At 41.0% G+C, this 27,199-nt stretch overlaps 1 protein-coding gene across 2 annotated transcripts in view; it reads left to right on the top strand.

The window, feature by feature from the left end:
- Positions 1-27,199, top strand: part of abcc1 (ATP-binding cassette, sub-family C (CFTR/MRP), member 1) — a 44,049-nt gene that overhangs the window by 3,693 nt on the left and 13,157 nt on the right. For both annotated transcript variants that reach the window (XR_007029879.1, XM_035615301.2), the window contains exons 2-23: positions 6,799-6,975; positions 7,463-7,591; positions 7,844-7,981; positions 8,188-8,313; positions 9,252-9,313; positions 11,482-11,613; positions 13,904-14,140; positions 15,695-15,872; positions 16,145-16,306; positions 17,240-17,332; positions 17,522-17,725; positions 17,995-18,141; positions 19,551-19,638; positions 19,844-19,913; positions 20,057-20,183; positions 21,610-21,786; positions 22,089-22,256; positions 23,181-23,355; positions 23,595-23,637; positions 25,103-25,220; positions 25,313-25,520; positions 26,544-26,854. Coding sequence is in view for 1 of the 2 variants with exons in the window: in XM_035615301.2 (XP_035471194.2) it covers positions 6,799-6,975; positions 7,463-7,591; positions 7,844-7,981; positions 8,188-8,313; positions 9,252-9,313; positions 11,482-11,613; positions 13,904-14,140; positions 15,695-15,872; positions 16,145-16,306; positions 17,240-17,332; positions 17,522-17,725; positions 17,995-18,141; positions 19,551-19,638; positions 19,844-19,913; positions 20,057-20,183; positions 21,610-21,786; positions 22,089-22,256; positions 23,181-23,355; positions 23,595-23,637; positions 25,103-25,220; positions 25,313-25,520; positions 26,544-26,854 (3,270 nt within the window). In the remaining variant the exon portion in view is untranslated. The remainder of the gene's footprint in view (positions 1-6,798; positions 6,976-7,462; positions 7,592-7,843; positions 7,982-8,187; positions 8,314-9,251; positions 9,314-11,481; positions 11,614-13,903; positions 14,141-15,694; positions 15,873-16,144; positions 16,307-17,239; positions 17,333-17,521; positions 17,726-17,994; positions 18,142-19,550; positions 19,639-19,843; positions 19,914-20,056; positions 20,184-21,609; positions 21,787-22,088; positions 22,257-23,180; positions 23,356-23,594; positions 23,638-25,102; positions 25,221-25,312; positions 25,521-26,543; positions 26,855-27,199) is intronic.

Below are 27,199 nucleotides of genomic sequence, written 5' to 3'. Positions count from 1 at the left end.
GACTTTTAAATGTCCATTAGAGTCCTCTTTTGTTGAAAAGATGATCTTTATAAGACTGTTTTTCTTGTGAGAATTTAAATTTCAAAAATAAATTTCCCACTTCTAAGATAACATGTCTGTATTTAACAGTCCCGAGCATCAGCTGTCATAATCAGTTTTAGATCCTAAGACTCAGTGCAAGTACAGAACAGTGTGAAAGTGCTGAACAATGTATGAAAAACAACGAGAAACAAGACAAACTTTAGCAAAGGTAGACCGATGTTACAGTTTGTGCCTCAGGATTCTGTTTTTTGGTCTGGTTTGTGTTACATTACCACTCTCTGAAGAAACTTGAAGGAATACTTGGCTTCTGGATACTCAAGATTCACACAGTAGATGACGCCCATCAGCATGGCAAAACTAAATGGCACATCTTTAATGTTGTGTAGCACGATGGTGTCCTTGACCACAACTGCCACATCAAAGACCTTGTGTGGGAAGGCATCCCGTTTAGCATCTTCATAGCCTATCAGTATGCCAAGTTGCATCGCCTTGAAAAGCAGAAATAATAATGACCCCCCTGGGTTGTTAGTGATATAATATGCCTCCAGATACCTCAGCTGAATGTCTCCAGATCAGAAATTACAGTAACCGTGTTTTAACCAGTAGAGGGCAGTTACTATGCATATTTACCACAAAGTGTAGAACTCAAATTCTTAGCAAAATAAATAAATATATTTTATATATGTATATATATCTTGCAGTAAGCAACAACACTACTCAATACCCATATACACTGTTTTTTCTGCTGTAATAATTGGCTTAGTTACTCTTTAAGGAAGTGAGATGAAAATATAATAAATTCAACCCCCCCAAAATATGCCATTAGCATTAACAAAGCCAAAATTCTTGAAAAAAAACAACAACAAATCAAAACAAAAGAGAGACACAAAAATATTTTTACGCATCGGCAGTTTTGCATAACAGAATTGATCAGTCTTGCATCATATCCTGATAACATCTGATGGATCTTCGCCAGATGTGGCAGACCCAGCAGAGCAGCAGTCAATAGCATGATAAAATGTATCATGTTATGGCCATCAGCTCCTCCAGCTGGTAGTCAGGGTCCTTTTTTAAGCATTTCAGCCTCTATCATCTTGTGCTTTTCCTCCAAGTTTTCAGAACTCTGTCCTTCAGGTGAATCTTGACAGTGGTTGACCTCACCCTTCATTGACTTCTTCACACGTTTTTCCCTTCGCATCTCCTCCCTTTCTTTTGTTGATTACCATATCAAGGCATCCTGCTGCACATAACTTTTACAGATAGTTTTTCTGAGCTTAAATTTCAGGCTGTGAAACCACGAGTGGCATCACTTTTCAGACCCTGGCTCCTTCAGACTTGGATGCTTCTCCACAAGCGCTTTGGCTACATGCTTGTAGTTATGCCTCTCAGGATTAGCACGATCTTCGACATACTTTCTGCCCGTGTGTTAAGTAAATCAGTCTTTAAACCTTTAGGAATCACCATCACAGATCCATCCTTAGCAAATCTTCAATTTGCTTTTTCCAGCTGGAGAACAGCGGAATCGGGAAGGGGTCAGGCCATTCAACAGAATCCACACTACTGTGTGATGGAAAGCTGCATGTGTACAGTGTAGACCGGAGACATCATCAGCTGTGAACAATACTTTTATTGTTGCCCGAGCCACTCATTATTGAAATCAGGGTCCTCAAATTGTAAAATAAGCCCACCTCTCAGGCCAAGGTTTGTTCGTAACACCTGGTACAGCTCCTCAACGCTTGCTGGAATGTCTTCAATTGAAAGACGTCTGATATCATTGTCTGATATGATGACTCGCAGCAGCATTGCAGACCATTTTGACCTGAAAAAGGAGAGAACAAATATATTGTAAATATTCAGGATATAAACTATTCATATCAGTTGCCTCCACAAAGTACGTTGTATAAGGTTCAATAATGAAGCAAACGTGACAAGCCAACACAAGGCACATTTCCAAAATCTCCGAAGTCTAGTAGTCCACTCGTACTCCCGGGAGAATGAACCATTCCCTTTGGCTACTTTGTTCCATTTAGGAAGATGTTAGGGGTTAGTCCAACTGTCCAACATCACTGATCTATTCAAGATAGCTTGTCTGACACCACTGTCTAAGACACACATCAGACACCTTTGCAGTCTCAGGCTTGAAAATGCTTGGCATTTCAAGATAATGTGCCAACATGAGTTGATGCCTTGAGGCCGGTGTAAGCATGACATTGTAAAATTGTTGGTATCAAGCATTACCTTTTTAAAGAAGGAATGTTTTGCCTCAAATCTGATGGTCCAGCACTCAGTTGGGGGTCAAAACTTTTGACTGAGATATGGATAGTTTTATAGATATTTTTGACTCTAAATAACAAAGTGAGTCTGGAGTAAAATATGGGGTCGACAATAACTCCACCAAGTCTTTGAGCTCAAGAACTAATTCCCATGTTTGATCACCTTCTGGAACACGATGACTGATGATGAGTGGAAGGAAAAGCACAAGACGTGCTTTCATGTCCATTACCACCTAGAGCCCTATTCCGTTTAAAAGTTGGTGGAACTTTCTGAGGGCGGTTTGTCTTGTCAGAGAATTTAAAGGGAAGCCTTGTATTTCACTATCAAGCTCATCCAATGTGAAATATTTCTTAGAAATGAAATCTGCAAGGCACAGACGGGTACAATGCCTTCCAGCGCATCATGTAATAAATCAGGTGGAAAGTCCTTGCACGCATGAAAAGCTGTCAGTCTGTTTAGAGGACATTTAAGTTTCACACCATCAACCGACAAAAGTTCACTTTTCTTCAACATATTTATAAACTTCATCATACAACTCTGGTGTCCGTATAACAAAGTTCCCACTTCTAACATCACAAGTCTGTATTTGTTCATGATTAATCAGACATAATCTACAAAACTTCTCCACATTAAAGGACTCTTGGAATCCCCCTAAGGAGTTTGAGGCCAAGTTGTCTGCAGCCACATACAAGACAGTCCCGTTTATATTACAAGCAATTTTTCTACGAACACCAACTGTTTCCAGATATCGAATATCTTTAATCAGTGGTTCAAAAACCCTTTTGAACCCATATATCATGATATGCTCAGTCTTGCACATTAAAGCTAAGTAGATTGATGACAGTGATGACTTGTATCTTCTTGGCAAATTGGCAAGCACCCAATACACACTGTAGACTTTGTTTTTTTCTAAATAACAGAGCATGGTATAAAAAAGTCACATGAACTAAACAATGTCAAAAAATAAACCACACACAATGGCAACAGTTATCAGACAACATTGAACTATTTAGGCCAGATACTGACACACACGCACACACGCGCACAGACACACACCAACACACACGCACACACCACAAACATACTCAAACACTTCAATACACATTTAGTCTTCCAAAAATCTAGGAAGAGGAATATTCACCTTTTTCTTTATTTTACAGGTTGTGCCTTTTTCTCTTATTTTACGCTTTGGCAATATTACCTTTGTTACATGATTGATTGATTTTTAGCATCATGTCATGAACAAACAGGCGCACAGGACACCATTATTATAAACCAAAGTAGGATTTGTCATTGACAAATAATACTAAACAAATAAACCTTCCTGACGTTTAAATCATATATAAATCATCAATAAAACATCGTACATCAGTTTCTGTGAGGTCATGTGTGTGCCTACCAAAACTTTCCCCAACTTCAACAACAATAAGCCCTGGTTCACAGCAAAACTCAGGAAGCTGCGTCAGGCAAAGGAGGATGCCTACAGAAGTGGGGACAGGCTCCTGTACATCCAGGCCAGAAACACACTGACAAAGCAGATCAGAGTTGCAAAGAGGAGCTACACTGAAAAGCTGGAAAACAGGTTTTCAGCCAACCATCCGGCGTCAGTTTGGAGAAGCCTGAAGGACATCACCAACTACAGGAAGCCCCCCTTCCCCGCTTTGGAGAACCTTCAACTGCCTGACGACCTGAATGTGTTCAACTGCAGATTTTAACAGCCCACATTCACAACCCTCACCCGCTCCTCAAACATCACACAACCACCTACACCCCCTGCTGTCACCTCCCCCCTCCCTCCGGACTCCCCACCCGCACTGATGGTCTGTGAAGAGGATGTGTGTCAGCTCTTTCAGAGACAGAAGATCAGGAAGGCACCAGGCCCTGATGGCGTGTCCCCTTCTTGTCTAAAAGTCTGCGCTGAACAGCTGGGCCCCATCTTCACATGGATCTTCAACAGATCACTGGAGCTGTGTGAAGTCCCCTCCTGCTTCAAACTCTCCACCATCATCCTGGTTCCCAAGAAACCCTCCATCACTGGACTGAATGACTACAGGCCCGTCGCCCTGACATCTGTGGTCATGAAGTCCTCTGAGAAACTGGTGTTGACCCACCTGAAGGACATCACAGGACCCCTGCTGGACCCCCTGCAGTTTGCCTACCGGGCAAACAGGTCAGTGGATGATGCAGTCAGCATGGGGCTGCCCTACATCCTGCAACACCTCGTCTCCCTAGGGATGTATGCAAGGCTCCTGTTCGTGGACTTCAGCTCGGCGTTCAACACCATCATCCCTGATCTCCTCCTCTCCAAACTCTCCCAGCTCACTGTGCCCGCCTCCACCTGTCAGTGGTTCACAAACTTCCTGACGGACAGGAGGCTGCAGGTGAGGCTGGGGAAAATCACATCCAGCACCCGTACAGTCAGCACTGGTGCCCCTCAGGGATGTGTGCTCTCCCCGCTGCTCTTCTACCTTTACACGAATGACTGCACCTCAGGAGACCCTTCTGTTCAACTCCTGAATTTGCAGACGACACGCCTGTCATCGGCCTCATCAGTGATGTAGGTGAGTCTGCATACAGACGGGAGGTCGAACAGCTGGTCCTGTGGTGCGGTCAAAACAACCTGGAGCTGAACATGCTCAAAACTGTGGAGATGACAGTGGACTTCAGGAAGAGCCCCCCTTCACTGCCCCCTCACCATACTCAACAGCACTGTCAGCTGTGGACTCCTTCAGGTTTCTAGGTTCTACTATCTCCAGAGACCTGAAGTGGGAGTCCAACATCAATACAGTAATCAAAAAAGGCCCGGCAGAGGATGCACTTCCTGCGCCAGCTCAGGAAGTACAACCTGCCTCAGGAGCTGCTGATCCAGTTTTACACTGCAGTCGTCGAATCTGTTCTCTGCGCTTCAATAACTGTCTGGTTTGGATCGGCCACCAAACAAGACCGTAACAGAATCCAACGGACAGTCAGGTCTGCAGAAAGAAAATCACTGCTGACCCCTCCCACCCTGGACATCACCTGTTCCAACTTCTCCCCTCTGGCAGACGATACAGAACATTGTTCACCAGAACCAGCAGACACAGGAACAGTTTCTTCCCCTCAGGCTGTCACGATGTTGAACAGTTGATATCATAGTGACATGAACAATCCTCTCATAACATAAACCCATATTTATGACAGCATTCTCTTGCACAATGCACCATTGCACTACTCATGTTTACAATTTTTATTCTTATTCTTCTTTTTTGAATATATACACTTTTTTATCCTGTATATAATAAGTAAATGTTATATGTTTGTGTGTACCTGTAAATTGAGAGTGTAAAAAAGCCAGAGTCAAATTCCTTGTAAGTGTTACTTGGCCAATAAAACTGTTTCTGATTCTGATTCTGATAAAGGTGGCCAACTTATGAGCACTGAAATGAAACAACCAGTCCATTCAAATTTCTGGATTTTGAACAGGAATTTCATGTAATGAACACCCCTTCCCCTGTCTATTAATAATACATACATTTTTTACCTCACTGCACCGCCTTGTGAGGTACACCAAACAAGTAATTTTGCTACAAAACTGGCTTAATGGCAGCACACCCGAAATGGCAGCCCAAAAGGTGACAGTTACCTTCCTCATGCTGCCTTAGTATCGGCAGGTTAAGCTCGGGCTTGATGCCCTCGTCACACTCGGTTGGAACCATTTTTTTTCTTTGTATTTTTCTTTCTTTCTTTGCCTTACTGTGCGTCGCAGTGGTCTATACTCGGCTATTACTTTTGTAAGCTCTATCAGCTAGAAGACTGTTGGTTCCAATCCAGGTTCACATGATCTGCCTCAGCAAAAACTGCACTTAGTTGTACTGTGCGGCAGTCGATCCTGTGCATTCACACATGGTACTTCTGCAGGAAATGCGCTTCTAGTTTTTATTAATTTTCAAGTATGTGTTTCACAAAACTAGTTAGAATCTTACCATGAAGCCACGGCTTCACTCCTGTCGGCAACACCATCTGATAATTGCTCTCCTGCAGACAGTGCTGACAGTATTGTAAACAATGGAGTCGAAGCACGCTCTGCTGGACAAACATAATGACATCCCTTATTTATCACCCGGAGCATCGTTTTCTGCATTATACGTTCAAAAAAAGTTTTCACATCGGTGCATATCGCTAAACATGTACGCCAACACAGATATTTCTCTGATAGGCCCTTGTTGGCCGATTAAATTTGCGGCCGAACATCCGTAAGACAAGTTTAGGGTAAGAATATAAAAATGTTCCTGCATTAGGCACATTGTCTCAATCACCTATTCTGTCCAAAAGCTGTGAGTGATCCGAAGTGTTGTACCTTGGGACATGTGTCACTGATGTTCTTGTGCACTGAGGGAAGTTTACATTTGGTGTTAAGTTACTCACTGGCACTTTCTTTGAATAACATCTCAATGATTTTTTGGGGGGATTTATTGTTTTCCTTCTTTTTCTTTCCTCTGTCAGGATTGGAACCATACCTGGTACACTGAAAACCCAGACCTCACCCAGTGTTTCCAGAACACTGTTCTCGTGTGGCTGCCATGCCTCTACCTCTGGATATGTTCCCCCATCTACCTCATCTACCTCCGCAGCCATGACTGTGGCTACATATGCATGAGCCACCTCAACAAAGCTAAAACTGTGAGTGAAGGGACCCTTTACTATTTTAAGTAGTCATTTTGCTAAAAGTGTAACATATTGTTTGTTTTATTACACTTCCTCTCTCCACCTTTATCTACCCTCTCAGTTACACCTTATGCGTAAAAGCCTCATTTATTTATGAGTTATGCTTGAAAACAAGTGGTTGGAATGATTTGTTGTCTGACCACATGAATAGAGTTGATAGTTGTACGAGTGGCCACACTGGAAGGCAGAATGAAAAGCCAGACGTCATATAGAAGGAGAAGGTTTGATGAAATTTAAATGTGCAGATAATTTAATCACAGTTTCAGATGTAGGTAACTAACACAGCTGACCAATAGTTAAGTGGTCGTGAATGGGGGATCACTCTGACAATGATATATCAGTTACAATGTGTCAGCAAAATTTATAACAGGTTTTATAACAGGTTTACATCAAACAGACATACACCAAGTCAGAGAGCTGTGACATGTTGTTCTCCCCACAGGCTGTTGGTTTTCTCCTGTGGATCATCTGCTGGTCAGATGTTTTCTATTATTTTTGGGAACGAAGTCATGGCAGCAGTGTCTCTGCACCTGTCCACATTGTCAGTCCAACCTTACTGGGACTCACCATGGTAAGTGTGATTTTTTTTCAAATCTATTTCATTTTTAAAAATTATATGCATCTATATGTATAGAAATACATATAGATGCATATCTGAAACTAGATTAACCATTGCCAGCTGGATCATAGTCACCAATATGTACTGGCATTTCCTTTCTGACACCACATGATAAAAGCTTGGTTTAATAGAGATGTTTGTTTTAAGTAATGAATTTATATATATTTTTGAGGTGTTTTGTGTTTAAATATTTGTCTGCTGCAGTTGCTGGCCACACTATTCATCCAGTATGAACGGATGAAAGGGGCTCAGTCATCTGGAGTGTTGCTGATCTACTGGTTGCTGGCACTGCTCTGTGCCACAATCACCTTCAGGTCCAAAATCCTGTTGGCCTTGGACCAGGTCAGTTGATAATGTGCAAAACTGAACTAAATATCGTTTATTGAAATGAACAATAAATCTCTGTATATGAAACTGGTTTGATGTTATTGGTAAATTCCAACAGCTTTAACACAGTTAAATTGCAGATTCACCACAAACAATGTAATATCATACACCAGCAAAGCAATTTCTGTGATTTAAAAGTGTTTTCTGTTTTTGATTTTTAGCAATTGACAGTGTGCGTGTGGCGGTACACCACCTTTTATATCTACTATTCTCTGCTACTGGTTGCTCTGTTCCTGTCCTGCCTGACTGACCAGCCACCCCTCTTCTCCAAGACTGTTAAAGACCCGGTGAGACTACATCACCCTAAACATCAGTATCGTTCTTTCTGTCAAAAGACAGATTTGAGAAAACTGCACCCGACAAAACTTAAAAAATAATAGATATTATTGAAGATCATTACTTATTCTGATCAGTGAACTGGATTCCCCTTAAAAATAAGGTTAGCCTGCATTTCAGCTGATCGTAGGATTCCAACATGCTGCAGGATGGCAGGTAAGAGACGAGGGCTGCGGTCGAAAAGTTTGAAAAAAAATCTTCGTTCCTAAACACAGTTCTTTGACCATAATGGAAAATGACATGAGGTCAAGGAAAAATGAGACAGAAAATCTTCAAGGAGTTAAGAAAAGAGAACCGTGGTGAAAAGGAAATCCGACTAGGCTTTTTTTTTTTAAACCAACTTTATTAATTTGTAAGAGAAGATATCTACAGTGACAAACTCAGTACAGTACACCTACAATGCAAATAAGGTTTCTTATCAATAACAGAAAAACACCCCCACAGACAGGAATTTAACTGTGTTGTAACAGAACAGCTATTCTGTGGCTGCCACTGAAATATGGCTGCCACTGAAATACGTCTGGGTCATTTCACTCTGTTAGGAACCTTTCTGAGCAAAAATACTATTTCCCTGCAGCCAGAGAGATGGAGTTGTAGTTCAGAACTTCATGGTCAAGCTTCTTCACCATATACCATCTATCCACAAGAATAACGCATTTTCCTGTTTCTCTATGATTGGAATGAGAAGTTACAGTCGTCGGAGACAAACTGCTAGGTGTACATAATGTGATAATAGCAATATAAGCATGGTACTTGTGTCTGGATGACTGTTACCTGTTACTACTGTAATATCTGTGCCCCCTCTCGATCATGATAAAAAATGTATTCTGTGAGTGTATCTCGGCAGCAGAAATACCTTTTTGGTCTTACACATTGTTTTTGTCTTCAGAACCCATGCCCTGAGCCTGGAGCTTCTTTCCTCTCCAGAATAACCTTCTGGTGGATCACCAGGTCAGCTAACATTATCTCAATTGGGGTGATGCATACAATGCTTATTATATTACTATGCTTATTATGTAATATGATAGGGAATTTTTTTCTGATCTGATAAAGTATTTCCTTTTTTAGCAGTGTATGATACGGTTATTCATGTTCAATCTGTCGTGTAGGTTACTTTACGGAGAGCTTTTTGCCCTTCAAGTCTCGTAATTTTGACCAAGAATTACCAGAGAGAATTCATCGGTCTGCATTGAATGAATATACAGTCTGGTCCAAGTATTTGGACATTGACACAATGTCTATGACTTTGTCTTTAAATGACCACAATGGATTTGAAATGAAACAATATGGATGTGATTGAAATGTAGACTTTAAGCTTTAATTCAGGGGTCGAACAGACCTATTGCATTATCTATTTGGAAATTACAGCCATAGCCAATAATCCCACTATTTAGAGGCTCAGATGTAATTGAAGTACTTAGTAGAATAAGGATTGTTTTTAATACTTGGATGGAAATCATTTGCCTTAATTTCAATTATATTTGTTTAGCACAAAATCACAACATACATTATCTTAAGGCACTTTACATTGTAATACAATATTATAGAGAAACCTAATAGTTCCCACAATGAGCAAGCACTTGGCGACTGTGGAGAAGAAAAAACTCCCTCTTAAGTCTTATCATATAAATTTCAGTTTATTAACGTTAACAACAAATCTCCTTTTCATACAAAAGTTAGTCATGGAGTTCCACAAGGTTCTCTGCTGGGACTGATACTTTTCACTTTTTATATGCTTCCCCTTGGCAAAATTATCACAAAGCACCAAATAAATGTCCATTGTTATACAGATGACACCTAGCTTTATTTATCTATTAAGCCAGATGAAACTAATCAGGTAGACAAACGCCAGGATTGTCTTAAAGACACGGGTGGATTACCTGTAATTTCTTTACTTCAAATTTCAAATAAAACTGAGGTCATTACTTGGCCCTGAAGATTATCATGAGAATATAGTTACCTTGGCATAACTTTGGCCTCCAGCTCTACTGTGAGTTATTTTGACCAGGACATGTCCTTTGACTCACACATAAGACAAGTCTCAAGGACACCCCTTTTCCACCTGCGTAATATTAAGAAAATTAGACACATCCTTTCTCAGAAGGATGCTGAAAAAGTAGTCCATGCATTTGTCACTTCTAGACTTGACTACTGTAATTCATTACTGTTAGGATGTTTCCCATAAAGTCTGTGAAAAGCCTCCAGTTAATTCAAAATCCTGCAGCACGAGTTTTGACCGGAACTAAAAAAAATAGATCATATCTCAGCATCTCTGCATTGGCTTCTTATAAAATTCAGAATACAATTCAAAATCCTGCTCCTCAACTACAGAGCCCTTAATTATCAGGCTCCATCCTATCTGACAGAGTTCATAGTTACATATTGTCCCATGAGATCACTTGGCTCTGTAAACTCAGGACTACTTGTACTGTGGCTCAGGAGGTAGAGATGGCCGTCCACTAACCGGTGGGTCGGTGGTTTGATCCATGATTCCTCCAGGCCTTTCGGTGCTCAGCAGAGCTTGCCAGTGGATTCCTTCAATTTAAGAATGTACCAATTTGTTTGGTACATTGTTTGTTTGGCTCCTTGTGTTTTTGCTGTCCCTGATTTATTTTGGTTTTTCAGCCTAATGATGGCCTGCTTCACTTCGCATCGACACCTATTTTTGACTTACATCGAGAGTTCCACTGAACATCTACCAAATGCGAGTCTGGCAATTGTCTAACTTCTAAGCCTCTGAAAATGGAGGGACTGTGTGTAAAAATGGCTTTAATACACTTCAATCACATCTTCCTTCATTTCAAATACATTCTGGTGGTGTGTACAGATCATCTGGATCCATTACCATCAGAACTACTCTCAAGTGGTCTTCTTCATTTGCACATCTTTTTGCAGTATGAATTTAAAAAAATGCTTAAATTATTCAATGGATTATACATTAGATATATATACTGTGACAATTTTATTTTGCACACAATGTACAAATTAATCAGACCACTGTGGAATCATTTGGGTGTTAATGTTGTACTCATATAAAAGGCCTATGGATAAACTTTCAGTGTCTAAATTCACAATGGTTGGAACATCAACTTTTATTTACGTGATCTTGTTTCTACTAGGATGATCGTGACGGGCTACAAGCGCCCTCTAGAGGAGAAGGACCTGTGGACACTGAACCCTGGCGACCGCTCGCAGAGAGTGGTTCCCCAGCTGGTGCGTCGCTGGAACACAGAGTGCCATAAGGTCAAAAGGTCAGGTACCCAATAAAGCAAAGAACATTTTATTAAAGAAAATGAGGCAGTATATTGTACATACACAAACAGGCACAGTAGAAGGCGTATCAGTTTTTCCAAATTATTATGATTTAACCCCTCCAACCCCCACCCCCTCCCCCTTGCAGGCTCCCTCAACAACAACAACAACAACAAAAAGACATAAGAGCACACAGACAGGGACAGGATAAGACAAAGGATATACAAATCACTAAGCAAATAAATGAACAGGATATAAAACAGAAAAGATAAAAAGATAAAACATTATATTAAGGTATATATGTATATAGAAAAGATAAAAAAGAAAAAAATTCTGTCTCCATATTGTGATATGCAAATAATGGGATCGTTGCAGTATTTTACAGCTGGATTAAACAGCTACAGAGGGCAGAGCAGTCGTAGCATGTTTTAAAAACCACAGTGTTTACGTGTACGTCACTCCTACAGGAGAGGGCAGAGTGGTGGACAGGCAGCAGCGGGCAGATAGAAAGTCAATGCCAAGTGTGTTTTGGGTTCTACTGCGCAATTTCACTCGCGGGCAGACAGTCAAAATAGCTAATCAGCGGTTGCCAGTGACAATAGAATTTATCCGAGCAGCCTCTCAAAGCGAATTAAATTCTTTCCAATTTTAGAAAGGACAGGATGTCACGAAGCCAAGATTTAAGTGATGGGGGAGGTGGGATTTCCATATAAGCAAAATCCCCCTTCGAGCGATCAAAGAGGAGAAAGCAATTACATTGGATTGAATATTTGCTGTGACATTATCATCTGGAAGTCTTCCAAAAATGGCTACATGAGGGGATGGTGGGATATGGATAGGCGCTGTTTCTGACATATCACCCCAAAGAATGAATCCCAGGAAGTCGATAACCTTGGGCATGTCCAAAACATATGGGTTAGGTCACAGGGCAGGGGTGAGCATCTATTACATTTATCTTCGACCGTATATGGGTAGATTTTAGAGAGCTTGGACTTGCTATAATGAATCCTGTGAAACCCTTTAAATTGGATGAGGCTAAGCCGCATAAATGAAGAGGAAAGTTTGATATTTTCAAGGGTTTTATTCCAAAACTGATCAGAAAGGGTCACTTGTATTTCGTTTCCCCAGTTCGATTTAGTTTTTTCAATAGTTACTTAATTTGCCGGCAACAGTAGGTCATATAGAGAAGACACATGACCTTTAGTGGTGTTGTTCGCTAAGAGAACGTGGGCCATGCCAGTGACGGCCGGGATAAGGGAGCATGCGGTATTTAAACCCTGAGCTGGAAAACTGGAACGGGATAGACGGGGCTGGGATGTCCAAAGCTGGCTGATTAACTGGGAAACATTCGCAACAAGGATATGGAAAAGTAAACCAGTGGGAAAAAGTATCCAGCTAGGGGTGTCCAACAGATTGGATATGCCTGTGGTACATTCTAACACTATTGGTTATCCACTGATTTTTAATTGTTGCATAGTTTTTCTGCTTCGTCGTAGACAGGTTGTTAAGAAATTAGACATTTTGGGACAGTAGATAGACTTACAAGTGCTAACCAGACTCATGGCAAACTAACATGATCACTCAGACTACAGACAGACAGCTTTCGTTTTAGCTTCTCCTTAACAAGTCTTTTGTGGCTTAACCACTGTGCTGTAGTTGTGTGGAGACCTCAGACCAAAAAGTTGAAACTACTGCTGTTCTACATGTTCGTTTAAAGGTGACATATTATGCTCATATTCAGGTCCATACTTTTTATTTGGGTTACCAGCTGTCTAGTTCTTGTCTTGCTTTGTGTGCAAAAAGGTTCCAAATATTTATTGCAGGGCTGTTGTACAAGGTTATTGTGATGGCTATTCTTTTTTCTGGTTACTTTTGATTGAGTCATGGCAAGAGTTAAGTTGCATTGGATTTGCAAATGTTGTTGCATCTTTCCAGACATAGCTGTAAAAAATCTTATTTGAAAGCAGTAGAAAATGCTCATTCTTGTTCTGGACTAAAAACTCACTATGAATTGACAAAAATTTAAACTAACATTGACATTTTTTAATCTCAGGACTATACAAATAAAATTGAATTGAATAAGACTACATTTGAAAATAGCTGATAAAATTCAAACTTTTTTATACATTTTCACAATAACAGCAACATTTTGAATGAAAAACATAATCTTAGAGTTCAGGCTTTAAAAAAAGATCTCACAAAGCATTTTCAAATTTCCACCCAATTACCAATTTTGTATAGAATATTTCACTAACATGGTCTCCCTTCCCCTCCTTTTTCTCTTCCCAGGATAAAACAGGAAACGTCCTACTTCCCCGGGCAGGTCCCGCGCAGTGAGGGCAAAGAGGGTAAAGAGGGCAGAGCTATGGAAGAGTCTGAAATCTTGATTGTAAAAAACACCCAGAAAACAAGAGAGCCCTCCCTGTTTTGGGCACTGTGCCTGACCTTTGGGCCCTATTTCCTCATCTCCTGCCTTTATAAGCTCATCCAGGACATGCTCATGTTCGTTGGGCCCGAGATCCTCCGGTAAGAAACCTCAGCTTTTCATAAATTTATACCTAGATCAACCATTTTATTGAGTCAATATTATGCCTTTGCTCTGGGTCAGGAGGCATTGTGTTTCTGGGTTGGTTTATCTCAATATGTGCCAAATATGACCAATAGGTCCGTCAACAGCTAGTCTGTCATAGTTAATTAGCCATAACAGGGTTTGTTTGGTCCAGAGTCTGTGACGACAGCTGCAAACTATCTGGCACAGTATTAAAATGGTTTGAATCCTATTTGATAGACAAGGACTACTTTGTGTCTATAGGTAATAACACAACGAAGCGGGCCAAAATTACATGTGGAGTTCCCCAAGGCTCCATTCTGGGGCCTCTTCTGTTCAACATGCTCCCACTGGCTCAGATCATGGAAAAACATATGTTACCATAATTACGCAGACAACTCACAAATTTATATAACAATATCCCCTTGGAACTCTGGTCCAATACAAGCACTGATTAAATGCATTGAGGAAATCACAGTGCTGTATTTTATAAGTTCATAATAAAGTGGCATTCATGTCTTATAGCCCTTAATCGGGTAAAAATGCAATAATTCTAAACTAAAGTATGGGTGGAACTAGCTAGGTGGTGAGAAAAATCATGATTCAGATGATGACATTTCGGCCAGATCTCCCAACCCTACGTTCATGTTTGAAGCATTGGATGCCGTCATATGTACAACTTTATGTTCTGTCCGAATCGTGGTCATTGACTAAGCATGTAAACACTAACAAGAAAGCTGTTTTTGGTTAGTCTCACAGTAAACATACAGCAAAACAGGAACACTGGATGACAACCAGGACTGGGGGTCTCTTGTATGGGAAGAAAATAGTGTCATAAATGTCACAAATGTGTATCACATGATCTAAAAGCGAAATATAAGAGTTACAAATTCATACAATGATTTGTGCATAAATTTAGGTACTCACAAATGCGTGTTCAAATTAGAAGTGGGCGATCTGGCCAAAAGATCATATCACGATCTTTTGGGATAGAATTAAATCTACGATCTGTATCACGATTTTTCCCACCATCTAGGCTATCCACAAAAAATAGCCAAAAATAAAAAAAGAAAGGGAGAACCTTACTGTCAACAAATAACCAAACAACTAAAAAAAAACTAAACACGTCCTGACTGAAGTCTCTGAACCGCGACCTAGCTGTCACATGACATGAGTAAAGAGTAGACAAGGAAATAAAGAACTTCTCTCAAATGACCACCAGAGGGGGAAATACTAAAAACAGAGAGACAATTCTTACTGAACATGACATCTATCGACAGAATGCCAGTCAATTACCGTATGTTTAGTCTTGTGTATGTCGTTGCACTGTTTTGGCTGATGCTAGCCCTGCTCTGCTCCAAATTTATGCACAGAACTACTATCGTTCAGATAGGAAGCCTTTGTGGGCGATGGTATCTGATTTCCAGTTAAAGAGAAAACCCTTGTTATCTCTTATCATAGGGTAATATTAGTACGTAGTATTGTTTTTATCATGTCCATAATGTTGACTTCCGTCACTTGATCCCATTCAGGCTGCTGATCCGCTTCATTAACAACTCCGGCGCCCCCTCCTGGCATGGCTACTTCTACACTGCTCTTCTCTTCATATGCACCTGTGTGCAGTCGCTCCTCCTCCATAAGTACTTTCATGTCTGCTTTGTTTCGGGCATGCGACTGCGCACCGCCATAATTGGAGCTGTCTACAGGAAGGTACGGACTACTATTTGCTTTAAATACAACTTTTAAAGTAGTTTATATTTAAATAGACTCATAAGAAGAATAGAATATAAAATCCAGGTACTGCTCATTCCGTTCTCTGTTTTCACCCTGGTAGAGGTTGTGTACTTGATTCATTTATCCAGCACGATATTCTCATTAAAAGTCACATTAATGTTAAAGATTCTTTAATCCATTGTTTAATCAGTCTCCCGATCAGTTGTGTCCATGTTGTGGTTAAAAATCTATTCTAACACTTTCACCAGGCTTTGGTGATAAGCAGCGCAGCACGCCGCACCTCCACAGTGGGGGAGATCGTCAACCTCATGTCAGTGGATGCTCAGCGCTTCATGGAACTCGTCACCTACATCAACATGATTTGGTCTGCCCCCCTGCAGGTTGTACTGGCCCTCTACTTCCTCTGGCAGGTATACACGCACACACAAACACACACACACACACACCCACGCACTTTAATTCCAGTGTCTCTGCTATGATGCAGAAAATATGTTTATTACCAAAATCTTTTAACGTCTACCAATAAGGACTCCCAATCCCATACTTCCATCCATCCATCCATCATCTTTACACACCTTTGGTCAATTTAGAGTCTCCAATTAACCTAACCCCAATCTACATGTGTATGGACTGAAAAGTTTTACAAGAAAATACAAAAATACAAAATGATAAATAATGAGAGAAGTGCAATCTGGATATAACTGTTCCATAGCTGAGCCCCCTTATATCGGATAGAGAACTGACAGAGCCCAGTAACCGTTTGGCATGTTTGTATTATAGTTGTGTACATCATTGTTGGGCTCAAAAAATGGCATAAGTAACTCCCCAGACGATGTTACAATATACCGATAAATTAAGCTGTAGTAAAGAGTTGATAAACACTTGTGGTGAACCAAACTTCTGAATTACCCAGAGAGAATCCATGCATACACGGGGGGGACGTGCTAACTCCACAAAGAAAGTCCCTGGTTGGTTTGAACTGGGATCTTCACCAACAACATTCCAAAAAATAGGGATTCATACAAGTATCACTGTCCATCAAGATTCAGTACATGGGCTCGGCTTGCAAACAGTGGTGCGGCTACCCGATCCCCTACTTAGTTAATGCTAATTAAATGTTGAATAAATAGGAGTAAAAGAGTATTTGTGAAATGCAACAGCTGTCTTTGTAATATGTTAATCTGACCTGACAGAGCATTCGCGGCCAATTTTCAGTACTTGACTGTCTCGTCACTTGATTGGACACTCTTTGGTTTATATACATAAACAGTTAAGAGAGTGGAATGCTTGGAAGCTCAAAACTGATTTGTTGTGCTTGTTTGTTTTTTTCTCTTGCTGTGTAGAACCTGGGCCCCTCGGTTCTGGCTGGAGTGGCTGTGATGGTTCTGATGGTTCCTGTAAATGCTGTAATTGCCATGAAAACAAAAACTTACCAGGTGGGACTTCATATATGATGTGAGAAATAGATATTTTTGGCTTCCCTGGGAGCTGTCATGGACTGAACACAGAGGTCCTCACCCAAGCTGCGAGCACTGTGGATCCACAGTTAGCCCTGTGTCCGTTTTTAGCACTGTGCGGCATTTATTTGTTGCTTTAAATGTTGTGTTCATGTCCATGTTGAGCAGGTGGCTCAGATGAAGAATAAGGACAGTCGCATTAAGCTGATGAATGAGATGCTGAATGGCATTAAGGTGCTTAAGCTGTACGCCTGGGAACTGGCCTTCAAGGACAAGGTGTCTCAAATTCGTGAGATTGAGTTGCAGGTCCTGAAGAAGGCTGCCTATCTGGGGGCCATCTCCACCTTCACCTGGGTCTGTGCACCTTTCCTGGTGAGTAGAATGCAGAGCGACAGACACGCACCACAATACTGATGAAATGCATACTTTCTTTCAAAACTACACAAGCCTTCATCATCTGACCTTGGTATTAACAGCTAGTACAGCGTCAGTAGCTATACAGACAGGACAAAATGATGGAGTAACAACATCCCAAGTGTCATTTATATAATTTCCTGCAAAGTTTCAATTCTGCAAGAATAAAGTGGATTGGTTTATAATCCCTGTGTGATCTGTCTCCCGCCTGCCGGCACACTGTACAGGTCGCCCTGTCCACTTTCACCGTGTACGTGCTGATCGATGAACGCAACATACTCGATGCCCAGAAGGCCTTTGTGTCGCTGGCACTTTTCAATATCCTGCGTTTTCCACTCAACATGCTGCCAATGGTCATCAGTAGTATGGTGCAGGTTGGTGGTCCTCCATGCACATGCTCAGTACTCGGTCACATATTTGTCTCTGTTGTTCGACTCTTTAGTGCCTTTAATGTTTTGCAACGACCTGTAACGCCTGCTTCACCTTAATTACAAAACAAAAAAACAGACCAGTCTGCATCAGTGGTACCTCACTAGGAATATTGTTTTGGTATTACTTTGGTATTTTGGGATGAAGTTTTTCGGCCTGCGCCCCAATACCATGGATTTGAATGGAATTAAGGTTCCATACCATTCTTTCCCTTTGCTCTGACCTTATTTTAGGAAGATTACCCACATATTTTCATTCTGTTGCATACCACGGAGCCCTGGAAGGGACATGGAAGAAAAGGAAAGTAAAGATTGTAATGTGACTTTTGCGAGAGCCTGCACAAAAAAGCTGTAGCGTAACTAAATGAAGTTGGTTGCTAATGAATTCAACCAGGACTGCTAAGTCAATACACTTTGCGGCTAGAGTGTCTGCTATGAATCAGTAGTTCCGATGTCTCTAACTTATGTTAAAACTGTGTCTACTGCCAAGCACTGATTTAGTGTCTTTTATATTTGAGGCCAATCTCAAAGTAAAACTCTATAGACCTCTCCCATGGGTGTGTGCACTCGGCTGTTGTGTTTGGATGTTTTTGGTTTCAGTGCCGGCCTGAACTGACCCAGAAGCACATTGAAGGTTTTACTGAATCTTGCTAAAGTTTTGTGGGATCTAGATAAAAATATATCTCCATGTCCCCTCCAGGGTTCTGCAGCATACAACTATACTCTACTTGCGGATGGTTTTGGATTTATTTGTTCTGGGTTTAAGATATGTGTCTCCTCAGATTTTTGCTTCGTAAAGAGAATTGAATTTGAGGCACTCAAAAATTTAAAAAGATTTCGATTTAAAAAATATAAGCATCCAAGGCAGAGGAAGTAAATGGCTACAGCATTATCTGTGTTCAGTTTCCAATTGAAACAATAAGAATACTCTCCATGAATTAATCTTTGGGAATTACGTTCATCTCACCATCGTGTTGGGATAGCGGCACAATTCCCAGGCCCCACATAAGACTGGGAATAAATAAATAAATAAATAAATAAATATTTATTTGAATATAAGACTAGTGGGTGGTCCTTCATTGTGGCCCAGGAGTGTGGCAACATGTGTCCAAGACCTCGTCCAAATGGGGTCTGAGTGATCCGATCTCAAATACGTCCTCAATGCACCGTGGGTGCGTTCCCACCTGTACTTAGAGCTGTCCACATTTGATCAGATCACCTGATAAGAATGTTAATGCCAGGTATTTATAGGGGCTATGTGAACATTATTGAACAATTAAGTTTGAAGTGGCAGTAACTCTCAACTTCCGACTCCTTATCTTTGTGGGTTTTCCTCTCTCTGTATCTGTCTTCAGGCCAGTGTGTCCATGAAGCGTCTCAGAGTGTTTCTATCGCACGAGGAGCTTCAGGAAGATGGTGTGGAGCACAAAGCAGTTGCAGGCTGTGAGTCCCTGCTCTTACCTCATGCTTACTTTTTTGTATTGATGCTGCATTGTGTATTTATGCACAGTATTTACAAAATGTATATACAGTGGGCTCCTGCTCATTCACTTGGGATGTGAAAGGGGTGTCAGACCTTTGGAACCCACCGTGTGTGTGTGTATGTGTATATATATATATTAAAACATTTCTTCTTTCTTCCAACAAGCCCGACACAGTATCTCCATAACGGATGGGGTTTTCAGCTGGTGCAAAACTGAATCAACAACACTCAAGAGGTGTGTGTCCTTTTTCCTCATTTTTTTTTTTGTATATTCAAATAAATAAATAAAAATTGTAACGTTCAAAATACAGGCAAGTAGGTCATAAGGTCTGAATTCAGATCAATTCAACTTTTTTCTGAAACTCCCTGTGTGCGCAGGCTGAATGTTTGTATCCCAGAAGGCTCCCTGGTGGCTGTGGTGGGACACGTGGGTTCAGGAAAGTCCTCGTTGCTGTCAGCGCTGCTCGGAGAGATGGACAAACTAGAAGGAACTGTGGCCATCAAGGTGGCTGCTCGCTCACTCAGACACTAACTGCTGCTTTTTTCAACAATCAGTAATGTCATGTGATTTTCAACCTCCAGTTTACAGTTCATCAGAACTCTCTTTGTGTCTTAGATTCCAAAACACAGACCGAAATCACAGTTGATCGGGAGAGGAAATGTGCAGAATTGACACAGATGACAGTATGCAGAGTAGGGGTATGCGATATGTATCGTCTACGAAAATAGCTTAATTGGCGTTGTAACGATGTGCCAGCCAACATTATCGAGTACGTCACTCACTCTGTGTGCTACAGTGCTAGGGATGAAGCTTATCTGTCGAAAAAGTTTAAAATAAGTGAAGAAACAGCAGCAGTAGATGAAATACAGACACCACCAGCCTCGCAATCTACGTCGTTAGATTTAATCCCCAGACGCGGATCAACTCCACTGGCATGTAGATGGTTTGGATTCAACAAGACTGATGTCGTGCAAAAGACGGCAATCTGCTTTGTCAGAAATCGGTTGCAGTATTGTACACAAAAAAGTGGCTCTAACATTATTAAAATATGCAAAATATCATCTAGTTATCGTCAAAATCACAGAAGAAAATTTTTGTCAATATGGCACACCCCTAATGCAGAGAGATCATGAACCCGTGTGTGTCTGTCCGCACTGCTCACATTTAGCATTAAAGCAACTGCCTGTTCTCCTACAGAGCTCATGAAAATACTGTCCAATCTCTGGGTTCAGCTTGAAAGAAGAAGCTTAAACATAGTGGTATTTCTTCAGTGAAGATTTGGAGGAAGATTGAAATGGTTTGCTGACGACATTAATCCTCGATCTCAGTGTTCAAAATCATTCTTTATGGTAAAAACACAAAAGATTCAACTGAAAGTAGCAACCATTTTACATCCATAATGCTTCATATTTACATTTGTTTACCTTTTTAGAAATTTCTAAAAGCTCGCCGCCTACATGTTTTCATAGTTTTGTGTCAGTTGTTGTTGGAGATACAGGAAATCAGCACCAGGAATCGAGCAGCCAACGATATCGAGGGATGTCATCGGGTGCCCAGAAAAAAATTGTTTTACTGTTAGAGCGAGTGTGATTCTGCTGGTCTTTGTATAAGGCTCTGCATTAAAACAATAATAAGTTGATTTGTCCATATAAAGTTTATTTGTTGATGAAAATGGTAAAATATGTATTTGAATTATAGTTTTAAATGACCAAAAATATCTGGGACAGCCTGATCCTAACAGACGCACTTTATGTAAAACAAAGTAAAGTTTACTTTCATTGATGTGAGTGATTAGGAGCATTTTTTGTCTAAAAACCCTTGAGGACATTAAATCAGAATGGTTAATTCCCTGAGGAATATGACTGTGCTCTGTCGGACTGCTTATCAACTAAAGAACACATGAAATTGACAGTGTGTGTCGCCCCTGCAGGGTTTGGTGGCCTACGTTCCGCAACAGGCTTGGATCCAGAATGCCACTCTGAGAGACAACATTGTGTTTGGTCAGGAGTGGAGAGAGGCCTGGTATCAGGGTGTGGTGGAGGCATGTGCCCTTCAGCCTGACCTTGAGATGCTTCCTGCTGGAGACGAGACCGAGATTGGAGAGAAGGTATCACGCGGTCTATTAGGGAAGAAAATGGAGTACTGGTTGAAATTGTCCACTTATAAAACCCTGTGATGTAGCTTGGGACCCAGATGAATTCTGGGAGCTCATTGTCTTTGCTCTTCCAGACTCGCTCTGGATCCATTGGCAGAATAATGATTTTGTCATGACATCGATATGAAGTCAGAAAACGTTGTATACTTATTTGAATCAATGGTATAAATTACGTCCTGATGACATCATAATGAAATTACATTATTACGATTCATTTCTCTATGTGTCTTGCTCTTTGTGTCTCCTGTGTGCAGGGAGTGAATCTGTCCGGAGGCCAGAAGCAGAGGGTGAGTCTTGCCCGGGCAGTTTACTGTGACCGGGCTGTGTACCTGCTGGACGACCCGCTGTCTGCCGTTGATGCTCACGTGGGAAAGCACATCTTTGATCAAGTCATTGGCCAACAGGGACTACTAAAGGACAAGGTCTGTATGATCGCACGTTTAACCAGCCCAAAGCACCAGGCCAAAGCACCACCCTGAAATTGAATGTATATTGCATGTTTTCATTTTGCTTGCTAAATTTTTATGCTGATCAATGTTGTTTAAGGCAGGTACAGGTAACTCGCTAATTAGGTAAACAGTTGAAATACTTTTGATGAAGAAAGAATAAGAAATAGTAGTCTCTGATCGGCACAAGTTTTTGTTTTTTTTTACTTAATCTTGCGGAGAAGAGAAATACGAGATAAGATTACCCTTTATTGGGGGATAGAGCAAGGATAAAGGATAAGTAGATCAAAACAAGAACAAATTAAGACATTCTATTTTGGATTTGGATTACCTTGCTCTGACCTTAGTTTTTGTATCATCCTGGGTAGGAGAGGCCCAAAAAATAAGACAATGCATATTAAGTGAAAGAAAAGAAAACGTTCATAAACTATATCGCAACCATACATTTGTAGCACTCATAATACATCTCTTGAGCTTATGATTTCTCTGTGTGTTTTGCTGGCAATGCGGACTGCACTTCCATTTCAAATTCTACATTTAGAAATTGAGTGTTTGCCCAGTTCACAAAATTGTCTGCGGCCTCTTTCACGATATCAAAAAGTTTTTCAAATACTGGTTTGTTTATTCATCCATCAGGTGGGCATCCTGTTAGTGTGCTGGAACGGACCAGATTTTTTTTTTTAAACTATTAGTGGGTGCAGTCAACCCATTTTGGCATGCCATCCATGTGCACAGTTTTGTGAGCTTTGCAGAATGTCTAGACCCTCATAATGCATGGAAAGGTTTTTAAGTTTTTTAAATGATGATGATGATGATGGACTTGTAATTATTTACTGGCTTAAATATCATTCAGGAATCACCTTTGACACATAAGAATGATAAATGTGTGTCTGTGTGCAGACTCGTGTGCTGGTGACCCATGGACTGAGCTACCTGCCCCAGGTTGACCTGATCCTGGTGATGGTGGAGGGAGAGGTCACAGAAATGGGCTCCTATCAGCAGCTCATGGCCACAGAGGGAGCCTTCTCTGAGTTTGTGCGAACATATGCTGCTGTCGACCATACTCACAACAATGGTGAGACACATTATGCTGTACACATATCAGTGATTATATATTTGAAGGTGAAAATTTGAATAGTAATATCATTTCAATTTTCCTTTATCATACCAAAGATTAACTGCACTTTTGAGATAGAGGAAATCTGCTTCATGACCATTAACTGTAACCTGTTGGTAGCTGTAGTGGTTGCAGATAAGGTTTTGGATTTTTGTCATAAAACAATTGTTTTTGTTTCGGTTATTTCCTGCATTTAGAATCTCCTGAATTGGAGAATGGCTGTGCGACTGCTCTTGTTGGGTGAGTGAAACTGGACCACAGTGGAGCCCTATAACGCAGAGAAATAAGACTCTGTACATCAGGCGTGTTATTTGAACACAATACCTTTAGTAGGAGCAATTCATTGTCAGTTTGGATCTGAACATGGTATAAGTATAATACAGAATGGACTTCATGCAGAAACATTTTTATATTTTTATCTTAATCAACTTTATTTACCTTAATTTTTTTCATTTATGTTCCAAGTGCCATTCATCAAACTCTCTTAAAGCTAGAGTGTGTAATATTTTTAGAAGAATGTATTCACAGAAACTGAATATATTGTCCATGTGTTCATATATGTAAAATCACATTACAGGAGGTCGACTCGACCTCTGTGTGAGTCTCCATGTTTGCTACGTCTTGTTGAATACGTTTGTTGCACAAAATGGTCCAGAACCTGTCGCATTCGCGTTGAATTTTCAGAGCTGCCGCAAACCGGAAATGGGATCAGCGGTGCGCCACCATAAAGTGTCCCCTGTCAGGTTTTCAGTTGGTTGCGGTTTGCAACTTTAACACCAGATGCCACCAGAATAGGACAAAAGATTACACATTGTTGTAAATTGCTCATTTCAGCCTGTTCCTTAAGAGGTAGTATTTGCACCTAAAACGTAATTTCAAATCAATATTTTAAGTCTGAGCTTTGGCTGAGCCAATCAATGACAGTCAGAGACTTGTCCTGAAGCTACTCCTGAGTTGCCTTTAGAGATGTTGCAATACCATTTTTCTCTTCCTATATCAATTCCAATATCTAGAGATCCTATTTGGGCCTTACCAATCCGATACCAGTGCATTTATAAAACATATTACAAAAACAGACCAACTGCGCCCACATACTGCGAGTTGACAATACAGAACATTGTCTGCTATCATGACGTGATGCCAGTAACCAATGTATGCAAGTCATTATGCACTATCCAAGACTGTTTAGGTCTGCCTTTGAGTTGCAGCTGCAAAAAATGAGTCGAAAAAGATCAAATTATTCTTGACGGTCTTCAAAAGTTTCTTGAATAATTATTATATTACACTCTGTCTTTAAATATACATTTTATTATGTGTAATTAATATATTATTGATATTTTTGATTATTATGTAATATATACTGGATTTCTTGCATTAAAATGTTCAATTTAAAAATGATTTTTTATTAGTGTTGGACATATATGTTCTGTAAACACCTGGGGGGTGGGGGGCCAATCAAAAATCTCGCCAATGGCGCCAACACTGCCAGGGCATCTGTCACAGTAATACTGTGGTGGAATGTATCCTGTCGTATCGGTGGCTCAGGGCAGGCAGACAGACAGACCTCGGCCTAACACCAGCCCAGCGTACTGTGTATTGTTGTCACGGAGTTGTTCTTTCATGAGGCCCATTATCACCTGACCTAAATTTCATGATAAATACTTGATCGTCTTTAATTCTCCTTTATGTGTCAATGCATAAGCAGCAGTCCAGATGTCACCAGCGTATCCAAGCAATCCCAGGGGGACAAGGAGGTGAGCAAGAAGGCTAAGAACCCTGAGGTGGGCAAGCTGACGGAAGCTGACAAGGCCAGCACAGGACGGGTAGGCGGAGACTTTACATGCTCAACCACATCATTGCACAATACATCCATAGTTAGTATGCCAAATGCCCGGTATCCTCTTTCTCTCCCCAGGTCAACCTGTCTGTGTTCTGGGCCTATCTGAAAGCAATCGGTGTGCTTCTGTCCTGTATCAGTCTATTGCTGTTCTTTGCCCATCACTCGGCCTCCCTCTTCTCCAACTACTGGCTGAGCCTTTGGACCGACGACCCTGTGGTGAATGGCACTCAGCCCTACCGACAGATGAGACTGGGGGTGTATGGTGCTCTTGGCCTGTCACAGGGTGAGGAGGGGTGAGGGAAGGGAGGAGCATAATATAGGAAGCCATAATACACAAGTAACACAAGAACTACATTTTCTTATAGTTTTCTTTGTCATTCACAAACAAATTCCCACTGTTTTTAACAAGACACAGGGAGCCATTTAATTTTCCTGACAACAGAAATACTAGAAAACTGGCAGTCACACTGCACAGGCACAAGCGGGAGAGGTGTGACTGGTAATAAGGGCTGCAGATATTGATTATTTTTAGTAACAGAGTATTCTACCGATTATTCCATAAAGTAAATATACAAAAGAGAAAATAAGATTGTCTCTTAAAATTAGCAATTTTTTAGTTTCCTTTCCATATTACATATTACTTATGTAATATTACACTCTGTTACTACAAACTGATACTCATTTTCAGAATACTTTAACCTAAATGCAACTTAAAACTAACTGCGCACGTGTGTGTGTGCGCGTGTGTGTGTGTGTGTGTGCGCGCGTGTGAGAGAGAGAGACACTCAGGCTTTTACTTTAAACAACTCACAGGAATTTCATCTTTGTCTTGAGACGCTGTAGCACTTTATTCATTGACAGACTGTAACCTGTACTGTACATTGACTGTTGCAGTCAGCTCTGTTTCCCGGCCTTAGCTACATTCGTTCTATCGCACACACCTTACGCACTGCTCCATTCCCCACAGGATTTATGCCATCCATATAACACTCCGTGAAATGGTCTAATCAACTCACGTATCCACAGCATAACTGCGTTGTGGAATAGCGCGGTACACATACACTGAGCAGTACATTATATGGATTAAATGGCGCTTGGAGGCAAAGAATTTTGAATCGATTTCTTTTGTCATTGAGTTACGCGAGGAATCGTTTCAGCCCTACTGGTAAAGCAGTGCAGTGATCCAGTCAAGTCATGAATTGACATCTCAAAAAAAACAACAACAAAAGAAAAACTGTAGGGTTGGTTCTTGATTTGACTAAAAGTCCATTGCATTTATTTTACGAACCAACGCCACTCTTTGCAGGTGTGGCAGTCTTTGGCTACTCCCTCTCCGTGTCCATCGGGGGCATCCTGGCATCCCGCTGCCTCCACCAGTCCATGCTGTATGATGTCCTGCGCTCACCGATGTCCTTCTTTGAGAGGACCCCCAGCGGCAACCTTGTCAACCGCTTTGCCAAGGAGATGGACACCATTGACTCAGTGATCCCCAGCATTATTAAGATGTTCATGGGCTCTATGTTCAGTGTTTTGGCTGCTTGTGTTGTCATTCTTATCGCCACACCGCTGGTAGCCATCATCATTCCTGTTTTTGGTCTGCTCTACTTTTTTGTGCAGGTGAGTTAAAGATTTTCATAAGGCCGGACAACAAGGCCCTTGATTGTGTGTTTTTTTTGTGTGCGTGCGAGCGAGCGTGGTTGAATTTCCGTGCCTGCCGAGGACATTGAAAACTTGGATTTATGTTTTTTTAAACGGGCCATCGACATCGGCAAGATTTCTCCCAGTGCTGCAAATGGCCTGTCTTGCTGTGACAGACAGTTCAATGTTTTATGTGAGAGAGAAGAGTGCTACAGCAGGGCAAACAACAGCTATATTGAAGCAACAACACGAAAACACTTGGTTAGAGATATTTTTTGTTTAATAAAAAGGACAAATTTATTATTATGAAACGCTGGTGTCACA

This window comes from Scophthalmus maximus, chromosome 17 (assembly GCF_022379125.1).
Source record: "Scophthalmus maximus strain ysfricsl-2021 chromosome 17, ASM2237912v1, whole genome shotgun sequence".
In the NCBI taxonomy this organism is placed as follows: Eukaryota; Metazoa; Chordata; class Actinopteri; order Pleuronectiformes; family Scophthalmidae; genus Scophthalmus; species Scophthalmus maximus.
The sequence above is the reverse complement of the archived record's forward strand: the minus strand, read 5'-3'. Positions and strand labels throughout refer to the sequence as shown.